Source organism: Hemibagrus wyckioides, linkage group LG06 (genome assembly GCF_019097595.1).
Source record: "Hemibagrus wyckioides isolate EC202008001 linkage group LG06, SWU_Hwy_1.0, whole genome shotgun sequence".
Taxonomy (NCBI): Eukaryota; Metazoa; Chordata; class Actinopteri; order Siluriformes; family Bagridae; genus Hemibagrus; species Hemibagrus wyckioides.
Window position 1 is genome coordinate 31,118,242 of NC_080715.1, and position 11,506 is coordinate 31,129,747.

At 39.4% G+C, this 11,506-nt stretch overlaps 1 protein-coding gene across 1 annotated transcript; it reads left to right on the forward strand.

Annotated features, from left to right (window-relative positions):
* Positions 1-87: 87 nt before the first annotated feature.
* On the forward strand, positions 88-7,149 carry LOC131354297 (interleukin-10 receptor subunit beta-like). The gene is made up of 7 exons (XM_058391771.1): positions 88-253; positions 3,130-3,247; positions 3,953-4,119; positions 4,476-4,630; positions 4,789-4,930; positions 5,887-6,041; positions 6,667-7,149. Exons 1-7 carry the CDS (start codon positions 199-201, stop codon positions 6,775-6,777), a joined length of 903 nt encoding a protein of 300 aa, XP_058247754.1. The 5' UTR covers positions 88-198; the 3' UTR covers positions 6,778-7,149.
* Positions 7,150-11,506: the final 4,357 nt, after the last annotated feature.

Below are 11,506 nucleotides of genomic sequence, written 5' to 3' on the forward strand. Positions count from 1 at the left end.
TCATAAATTTTCGTTGTGTTTCCTCACGGGAAAATCCCCAGAACCGGTCACTGGTTTCGTTTTCATTTCCCCATTAGTCTCCGCCCCAGGTTGTGAATTTTGACTGGAACTGCACAAACACGGAAGAAGAAGAAGAAGAAGAAGAAGAAGAAGCAGTCTGTTTTTGGACATTGTGGTCAACTTCATCTGACAGGAATCATGATTTTAACAATAATAATCACTGTATTGTTCTGTTTCGGGTCTGGGCTTACAGGTGAGTTTTACGCTTTCTGTTTGTTTTGTTTTTGTAATTCTGTTGTATTAATAAACTTCGTATCGTTTCTCGCTCTAGTCTGAAATTTGTTTTTTTTTTATTTTAGCTAGACCTTTTCCGTCTTCTTTTTTTTCTTCTTTATTTGTAATTTAGTGTCTTTTTGTCATTTGTAACATACAATAAACATAAATCATGAAGAGACTTGGCCATCCGCGGAACTGTCTGAGAAACGCATCTAGTTACCGTAAAACCAGCCAGAGTTCCGTCTTTCACACAGGTCTATTAACTGTAGCTCTCTCTCTCTCTCTCTCTCTCTCTCTCTCTCTCTCTCTCTCTGTCTATCTGTCTGTCTCTGCCTCTCTCTCTCTCTCTCTCTGTCTATCTGTCTGTCTCTCTCTCTTTCTCTCTCTCTCTGTCTATCTGTCTGTCTCTGCCTCTCTCTCTCTCTCTCTCTCTCTCTCTCTCTCTCTCTCTATATATATATATATATATATCTGTCTGTCTGTCTGTCTCTGTCTGTCTGTCTGTCTGTCTGTCTCTGTGTCAGTCTGTCTGTCTCTATATATATCTCTGCCTGTCTCTCTCTCTGTCTGTCTGTTTGCCTGTCTCTCTCTGTGTCTCTGTCTGTCTGTCTCTCTCTCTCTCTCTCTCTCAAAGTTAAGTAAATATATATGTAAAAAGAAACAGAAAAAAACTCTGAAGTTACTTAGTTCTGTTGTGAAACATCTTTTTGTTTTTACTTAAGAAAACCTTTTTTTTTTTACCTTAAAATTATATATATATTATATATATATATATATATTATATATTATATTATATATTTTATAAATTAAGGAATAAATCACGATGAGGAGTGCTTTTATAGGAAAATAATCAGGGACTGATATGATGTGATGTTTTCTGCTAAAGAATTGTGGGCACCTGATCATTACACACACACACACACACACACACACACACACACACACACACACACACACATATATATATATATATATATATATATATATATATGTGTGTAAGCTCGATGGACAGCCCATTCCCAAACCATGGGGCATTTACGTGAAGTTGGCCTCCATTTGTTGCTATAACAGACTTCTATCTACTGGGAAAGTTTTTTACGTTATTACAGAGAAAACACCCATGCTCCTCCATGTGCACCGTGGGCTAGTGATATGAGTCCAATGTTTCAACAAAGTGTAAATCCCCAGTGGCCCACGTTGGCTCACTGTAGGCTGCCTGTATCGGGCTGCCTGGGCCGCCCACACTAGAGGATTGGGGATTTTCTCATCAAGTTCTAATTCATCCAAAAGGTGTTTGGTAGGATTGAGGTCTGTAGTTCAGAAAATGTTTCCAGAGTCTACTGCTCCAAAGTCCGGTTAAGAGTGCTTAGCACCACTTTACACCACTTTGAGTAAAGTGATTTGGCCATGGAAACCCATTCCCAACTCCTGTGTTGATGTTGCTTCTAGAGGAAGTGATCCAACAGAAGATTTTTAAGCGCTATGCATGTGACAGCTGAACAGATCCCTGCCAGGCCTGGAGAGGGTGCTGGAAGGTGATTCTGTGAAGCCTGCTTTATTGTGTGTACGCCTTTTCTATTGTTCTTGTTCCCGCCGTGTCACCTGTTCCCCATTAGTCCTAATGTTGTCATTTTGTCGGTCATTGTTCTATGCTCTGTTTCATGTTTGTTAGTCAGGTTTCTGTTAGTGTTGTAATGTCTTCGTTATTAGGTTAGTTTCCCCATGTCCCCATGTGTTTATGTAAATAAAGCAGTGCTTATTTGAATCCTGTGTATGGGTCTACTCCATGGCGTGTGGACGAACGCACCACCACGGAGGTCCGGGGAGGGGTGTCCGAACGTGACAGCATGTCAGTACTCAGTGACCACAGTTAGTTGTCTACCACTTAGTGGTTCAGCTGTTGTTGCTTCCATTTCATACTAATAGCAGTTGCATGTGGCGTCATGTGTGTATGTGTCTGGAAATAACATGGTATTGTGGTTAATTTTATTCACCTATTAGTAAAGTTGTAAAGTTGTAAATGTAAAGTTAGTTCCACTTATCACTTACTTTGAAGCGGCTATACATAGTCATTCACTTACTAGCTCTTCAAATGAATCATTCTCAGACAGTTTTGCATTTCCACTTAAAGTTAATAAGATGTGCATCTGATCTTGAAACCATGAAACCACAAACCACAGAGACCTTAACTTACTTTTCCTATGAATGTTAAACAGATGATCCCTTTAAGATTATACATCTTTCTTTGTTAAATAATAACAGGTTATTAGTTTATTGGTTTATTATTGGTTTGCTCTCAGTGCCGCAGCCCGGGTTCGATTCCTGTGCAGGGAACTAACCCAACCACTGAGGGGTTAACTCTCCCAAGCCCGGGTGGTCCCAAGCCCGGATAAAATGGGAGAGTGGTGTCAGGAAGGGTTTCCAGCATAAAACCTGTGCCAAATAAAACATGTGGATCGGATGATGATCCACTGTGGTGACCCTGAACAGGAAATGGCTGAAAAAACAACAGTTAGTCATACATTATGAGTATCAGCCATACAAATTCCAGTGAATGACAGAACTGTAGAAATGATAACGTGCATTAGAGAACAAAACTACACATTGTGACCAATCAGCAAAGTACAGCTCTCTGGTATGCATGTGCACAACAAAGAAAATTCAAAAGTAATTTTATTTTATCTACTTACATAGATTCCTGGTATTTTGTGAAAGTTTATTTTTCTTGGCTTGGCATACAACTTATTTTACATCTAAGTTTGCTTTGTTTCTGTGAAACACACTAGTATCATGTACATTAAAATCCTGTTATTGTGTGTGCGTGTGTGTGTGTGTGTGTTTTCTCACCGTCAGATGACATCCCTCCCCCTCAGAATTTGAGAAATACATCAGAAAACCTTGGTCTTGTTCTGGAATGGGATCCACCACAGACATCCTCTGCGAAAGACTTCAGATATACAGCTGAGTACAAGTACGCTGAGAATTCTCTACACGATTTTTATCACATGGAAAGAAAAAGGAACTTTTTATTTGTTTTATCTTTGTTTGCAGTGCTGTAGCTTTATTAAATATTTGATAGGATTGTTGGATACCAGCACTGGCCTAGATGATATTTGATCCACCTGCAGGTTTGATGTGTTAATTGTATTGAGATGCTTTTCTGCTCAACATGGATGTAAAGAGTGGTTATTTGTGTTAACCTTACCATCAGCTCTCATCATCAGATGTTTCCTAGATGAGCATTTAATGGTTTTTGAACTGTTCTCTGTGATGAGATCACTGAGATTACAGGTTTTCCCTTATCTGATGTTTGATGTAAACCAGGCCTGGGCGTTAGGGTGATGATTCACAGAGGGTGGTGGTGGTGGGTTGGAGCAGTTTTATCAATGATCACAATATTTGTAATAATGAAACATCATCATGATCGTTTTTAGGTATTGCCGAGACCTGATGTTAAGCTCTTAACCTGTATCTGCATGCCTTTATGCAACTGCAGGATTGAGTGGGTATTCCTATTAAAGTGGCCAGTGATTGTGTATTATTTAATTATATGGTAGATGTAAATTTAAGTTAAACATCGAATGTTACTAATAAAAACAAATGAAATGCTGCTTTGAGTTGTGAGAGATGTTCTGCTGATGATTATTAACGCAGTGCGATCGTTTCTGTTTCTCAGATCGTGGAATTTCTTCGAAGCCGTTTGTGTGAATGTTTCATCACTGAGCTGCGATTTCACCAACGATGTGACCCCTTATGGCACATACACACTTCGTGTACGGACAGAGCTGAATGGAAAAAGCTCTGCCTGGGTGGAAATTGAGTGTGAACCTTTGGAAACAATCAGTGAGTGGAGAAACTCCATCCATTTTTATTCCTAATTAGGGTCACAGGGATCTGCTGGAGCCCTATCCAGCTCACATTGGGCAAAAGGCAGGGGTACACCCTAGACAGGTCCACATATAGATGAACAACCACACTCACTCCTATGAGCAATTTAGAATTACCAATCAACCTAATGTACATGTGGGAGGAAACTGGAGTACACGGCATAAACCCATGCAAGTACGGGGAGAACATGTGCTAACCACTTAGCCACCATGCTGCCCTTGAAGAAACTCACTTTTCTTAAAAATCTGATTCATTCTAGGATCAGATATATCCATTATCAGAGAAATGAAAGACGTGTCTTTTTCTTGCAGCTGTTATTGGTGCTCCAGATGTGACGCTGCAGAGCAGAAGAGGGAAAATGGAGGTTGGCATCACAGAACCTGTTCTGAGGAAAAGCAGCCTTAAGGATATTTATTCAAACATTGCATATAACATTCATTACTGGATTGAAGGAAAGACGACTGAGGTAATGAATGTTTTATTTATTTATTTATTTACTTTTGTACTGATAAGTTGTGCTCTAGCCAAGGAAAAGCATAATTTACACCCTCCACTGTTTCTCAGGTCAAAAAGGAAAATGTTATCAAAAAAATTATAAAATGAAAATGTTTGTGAAATCCGCAGGTAAAGGTGGTGGACCAGAGCAGAGTGATGCTCACAGACCTTTTACCAGACACACGCTACTGTGTGCAAGTGCAGATCGTTATGGATCATAAAAAATTCAGCCTCCTGAGTAATATAACCTGTAAAATGAACACTGCCAGTGGTAGGTCTCCTGCTTATAATGTTCCTCTAATGTTCTTTAACATCATATTCACACATATCCACTCTATTCATATACATATACATATTCATAAACTTAGGGTTAGGTTTAGGGTTAGGTTTAGGATTAATCCTGACTCTTCATCATCTGACATTTCACAATATACATTCCTAAACCCTAGATTAACCTTCTTATTATTTGCATATTTATATAGACAACAAACATGATCGGATAAATCCAGGGTGCGACCATTTTAAATAATGGCTCGTCTCGCACTTTCACATCACTGAGAAAAAGCTGCATTTTTCACCAAACTCCGGGTTGAGTGTGTTTATTTCCAATATTTCATTCCCACAAAATGTCACCACATAAATCCTTTCTGGACTTTTTAATGTTGCCATGTAGTTGACCAGGTGTTTACAGATATCCATCTTCTGCAAATTTTTCAGTCAGTTCCTTAAATACTCGACTATTTCTGACTGTCTTCCAGTTTGTCCTGAACAGACATCTAGTCTTCTCATCTAGTTTTTATTATAGTTGAATGAGGCCTAGAGTCACTGATGAACTGCTGAACCACAGAGAAACCCAGTCACAAGAGCTCCATGTACAGAATTGTAATGATAATTTTGCTCTCAGTGACCAGGTTATTTAATGACACTTCGAAGAACTTGGGTGCATCATTTAGGAGTGAGTGATAGTGTGTGTGTGTGTGTGTGTGTGTAGACCAGCAGGTGTGGATTTGCATATGGAGTTGTAATTCGATATAATGAGGAAGTGGTAAAACCTTTAAAACAGCCATCATGAGGATTCGGATGAAATATTAAACGTCAGTTAATGCTACACAGCAGCTCATTCATAGGTGTTTAGCTGCGGCTCATTAGCCTCTCAAATGTGCCACACTTTGAAGAAAAGGTTTTTTTTTTTACTGACATGTTATTGTGATCTCACTTCTTCTATAGATGAGGTGGCGCCATGGCTGATAGCTGTGGTGCTGTTTGTCAGTCTCCTGGTCACTCTGATTTCTGTATTCCTGCCTTTCCTGGCTGTGTGGTATGGCTACAGAGGAATCCGGTTTCTGCACCCGAGGGCCAAAATACCTGAGCACTTTAAACAGGTGAGTGTGTGTGAAGGGAGTGGGGAAGGGAAATAGTGAGAGAGAGAGAGAGAGAGAGAGAGGGACGTTTGAAAGGGAGGTTTGAAAGGGATGGAGGGAGGGAGGGAGGGAGGGAGGTAGAAATTTGAAAGGGAGGGAGGGCGGGAGGGAGAGAGAGAGATGGAGGGAGGGAGAGACAGAGACAGAGGGGAAGAGAGATTCTACAATCTTGTAAGCAGTTCTGACATATGGTAGACATATGCTAATTTGCCTCAGGTCAGCAAGACAAGCATAGTGACTTGAGTAGCAAGTGCACAGCTAAAGAAAATGCCCTCAGCTTTACACCTTCAGCTTGTGGAAATGATATGATCACGAAGGAAGGGGTTTTTTCTTGCCTGATAAGGATATAGGCAAAATAAACGAGTGTGAAAATCTTTCCTGGGCAAATCAGACAACATGTGAACATCACTGCACAAAAAGTGAAGTATTCTGGTAAAAGATTTTCGATCTATACCAGAATATCAAAATATCTTAAGTTTATAATGATTCCTGTACAGTAAATTCTTTACTGACATACATTTTCCCCATTTAAATAATCACATGCATATAATGTTTCTGACCAAAATGTCTCATTTCTCTTGTTCAGTATCTGACAGAGCGTCCAAGTTCAGCCATGCTGCTGGCCATGCAGAACAGTGCTCAGCCCAAGGAGCCTTACCATGAGATCAGCATCATCACTGCCCATGATTCCTCCTGAATCCACGCAGAAAGCAACTTAATGTAGACATGAATGACGTTCGCTCCAGGAGTGGACTTTAGGATGAGATTCAGGAAGGAACAGTGAACTTATCTTCGCTTTTATAATTCAGAAGAATGTTTTCACATTGAAAACTTTTCATATCCATTGTTAGCACGTGGACGAGTGAGGAAGCTGTTTACAATGCTTTTTTAATACCAATAGGAAAGGTTTACAGGATTGCTTTCGTCTGCATTGTTGTATATTTTTTTTTGAGCAAAATATTTAGTGAAGTTGAGTTTTTATATTGCACTTAATAAGATATTTGTATTTTATTATGCTACCTTGCCAGTAAATCTACATACAGTATTGCTGATATTTTTTTTTTTTTTTTTTTTGGGGGGGGGGGGGGGGCAGGTCAGAGCTAATCAGCATATAACCTGAAATAAGACCATACACAGTAGCTTATATAATGTCTTTTTTTATTTATATATATATATATATATAAAAAAGACATTATATAAGCTGCTGTGTATGGTCTTATTTCAGGTTATATGCTGATTAGCTCTGAACTGATATATATGTGTGTGTGTGTGTGTGTGTGTGTATGTGTGAGTGATTTTTACCTAGGTTTTCAACAGCATTAGCATGTAACGTATATGTATTAGTATATTCATTTTTCCTCTGTTATTATTGTGATTTTATCTAGTATATGTGGGAAAATGCTGAATGAAGGATTTGATGGCTTGATGTTGAAATCCCAGCACTACCAATGTGGAGTGTTTTTTGATCAACACTCTCAAACTGCACAGCTATGACAACTGCTACTTTGCAAGCTTTTATCTGATGAAACTCATGTACTGTATTAAAGGTGTGTTGATTAACGTTGAGAGAGGTTGTTCTGTTGTATTATATTTGAAGCTACAACACTGACCAGGACAAAAGATAATGAGGAGGAATCAGTGAGTGACATCTAGTTTACACTATACTTTACACTGATCAGGTGCCTAATATTGTGTTGGTCCTCCTTTTGCTGTCAAAACAGCGGTCAGCATGGGCACCCTGACTGGTATGTCGGCTATGCAGCATCATACGCAACAAACTGTGATGCACTGTGTATTCTGACACCTTTCTATCAGAAGCAGCATTAACTTTTTGAGCAACAGTAGCTCATCTGTTGGATCGGATCACATGGACCAGCCTTCGCTCCCCACATGCACCAATGAGCCTTGACCGCCCATGACCCTGTCACCAGTTCACCACTGTTCCTTCCTTGGACCACTTTTGATAAGTACTGACCACTGCAGACCGGGAACACCCCACAAGAGCTGCAGTTTTGGAGATGCTCTGATCCAGTGGTCTAGCCATCACAATTTGCCCCTTTGTGAAACTCACTCAAATCCTTACGCTTGTCCATTTTTCCTGCTTCTAACATCAACTTTGAGGACAAACTGTTCACTTGCTGCCTAATATATCACACCCACTAACAGGTGCCATAATGAGGAGATCATCAGTGTTATTCACTTCACCTCTCACTGGTCATTATGTTATGGCTGATCTGTGTACTTGACACTTTAATACAGGGCCAGTTATAGTCAATTATATTAGGGTGGGCTGGTACAAATAATAGGTGGGCAATCAGTGGTAGTGGCCCCAACACCTAATCCAGTTCTCCCCATAACCAATATTTTAAAAATCTAATTCAATCTAAAACTAAAAAGTGATCACAAAAACAACTTTGAAACCCTCATCTGTATTTTGCCAGTAAACTCAAATTTTTTCATATAAACATAAATTTTACTTTCATTGGATCAACTTGGTTCTCAAATAAAACTAAATCCTAACAGAGATGATCAATATTTAAAAAGCTAGAAGGAATGCCTAATGATAGTCAAACTGAAAAGTGAAGGAACAGAACAAAATCTTATTAACGTACACTACCAGTCAAAAGTTTGGACACACCTTTTAATTCAATGTTTTTTGTTTAGGGATTTATTTTCTACATTCTAGAACAATACTGGAGATTTCAAAACTATGAAATAACACACATGGACTTAAGTAATCCATATGTAATGACAACAAAAAACAGTCAGTTGTTATTTTAAGACACGAAGGTCAAGTGTTCTGGAATAGTTCTTGCAAGAACAGTATTGTCAAGTGCATTTGCAAAACCCATCAAGCACCATGATGAAACTGGCTCACATGAAGACCATCCCAGTAAAGCAAGACCATAACTGACCTCTGCTGCAGAGGAGAAGTTCATTTAGAGTTACCAGCCTCAGAAATCACCAATTAACAGCACCTCAGATTAGAGCGGTTATGAAGGCTTTACAGAGCATCAGTAGCAGACATATCTCAATATCAACTGTTCAAACGACATTGTTGTGTATTTCAGCCGCCTTCAGCATTGTTTTACAATGTAGAAAGAAATAAACATCAGGAAAGACCATGGAATTACAAGGTGTGTCCAAACTTTTGACTGGTAGTGTATAAGATTCCATAAACATTGATACTAGATCATTTTTTCCAAGTACGTTACAATCTCTGAAACAACTCAGTGAGCAGTCTGTATTCCTTCTGAATCACTGCTCTGTCATGTTTCCATACAATGAATAAGAATAATCTATCTATCTATCTATCTATCTATCTATCTATCTATCTATCTATCTATCTATCTATCTATCTATCTATCTATCTATCTATCTATCTATCTATCTATCTATCTATCTATCTATCTATCTACACTATGTTTCCAAATGTTTTGGGACATCTGCCTTTACATGTACATGAATGTTGGCCTGCTCTTTGCAGCCATAACAACCTTTTCAACTCTTTCCACAAGGTTTAGGAGTGTGTTTATGGGAATTTTTGACCATTCCTCTAGAAGCGTATGTGTGAGGTCAGGCACTGTTGGAAGAGAAGCCCTGGCTCTCAGTCTCCGCTCTAATTCATCCCAAAGGTGTTCCATCAGGTTGAGGTCAGGACTCTGTGCAGGCCAGTCAAGTTCCTCCACACCAAACTCACTCATCCATGTCTTTATGGACCTTGCTTTGTGCACTGGTGTGCAGTCATGTTGGAACAGGAAGGGGTCATCCCCAAACTGTTCCCACAAAGTTGGGAGCATAAAATTGCCCAAAATGTCTTGGTATGAAGCTGAAGCATTAAGAGTTCCTTTCACTGGAACTTAGGGGCCGAGCCCAACCCCTGAAAAACAACACCTGAACTCAATGATTTGGAGGGGTGTCCCAAAACTTTTGGCAATATAGTGTATCCATCCACATTACGTTGTGATATATTTACAGTGCTCAGCGTAAATGAGTACACTCCCTTTGAAAAGTAGCATTTTAAGCAGTATTTCAATGAACACAAAAACAATCTCCAAAATGTTGACAAGACTAAGTTTTATATAACATCTGTTTAACTTATAACATGAAAGTAAGTTTAATAATATAACTTAGAGAACAAAATTTTCAGTTTTACTCAAATTAGGGTGATGCAAAAATGAGTATACTCCACGGAAAGTTCTCTAGAGCAAAGATAATTTTAGACCACAAATGTCTAATTGAACAAGACTTCAACCACAGGTCAGTCTAATTATTCATTACACAGGCGTCCAGCAGACAGTTGACTATAAAAGGGTGTTACTTAAAGAAAACCCCTTCCCATTTCATGCTGTCAGCAATGGCACCACATGGAATAGAAATGTCACAAGACCTGAGAAAGAAAATAATTTCTTTACACCAGAAAGATGAAGGCTACAAGAAGATCAGCAAAGCTTTACTTATCAGTCAGAATACTGTAGCAAAAGTGGTACAAAAATTTAAAAAAGATGGAACTGCAACCATCTCACAGAGACGTCCAGGTCATCCATGGAAGTTAACACCTCGACAGGAGTGTCTTCTGATGAGAAGTGTTGAAGAAAATCAGCATGCAAGTTCACTGCAGTTATCTAAAGAAGTAGAAAGCCAAACTGGGGTGACTGTTTCCAGTGACACAATATGGTGTACACTGCAGAGGAATGGCATGCATGGGTGCCGTCCACGAAAAAACCTCTCCTAAAGCCCAGGCACAAAAAGAGCCCACTTAGAGTTTGCCAGGGCTCATGCTGACAAAGATGAAGACTACTGGAACTCTATACTCTGGAGTGATGAGACCAAAATAAATGTTTTTGGAACTGATGGCTTCAAAACTGTATGGTGTCGCAAAGGTGAGGAATACAAAGAAAAATGCATGGTGCCTACAGTGAAACATGGTGGTGGCAGTGTCCTTATGTGGGGGTGCATGAGTGCTGCTGGTGTCGGGGAGCTGCATTTCATTGATGGCATCATGAATTCACAGATGTACTGCTTTATACTGAAAGAGAAGATACTACCACCACTCCATGCCCTTGGTCGCCATGCACTTCTCCAACATGACAATGATCCTAAACACACATCTAAGGCCACTGTTGGATTTCTGAAGAAGAACAGGGTGAAAGTGATTCAGTGGTCAAGTATGTCTCCTGATCTGAACCCAGTCGAACACCTATGGGAAATTCTGAAGAGACAAGTTTAGCATCACTCTCCATCCAGCATCCAGACTCTAAAAGCAGTCATTATTGAAGAATGGAAAAAGATAGATGTTGCAAAATGTCGCCAACTTATTTATTCCATGCCTAGAAGACTTGGTGCTGTCATTAAAAATCATGCAGGCCATACAAAGTACTAGATGTAGTAGTTTTTGTTGTGGGGGTGTACACATTTTTGCATCA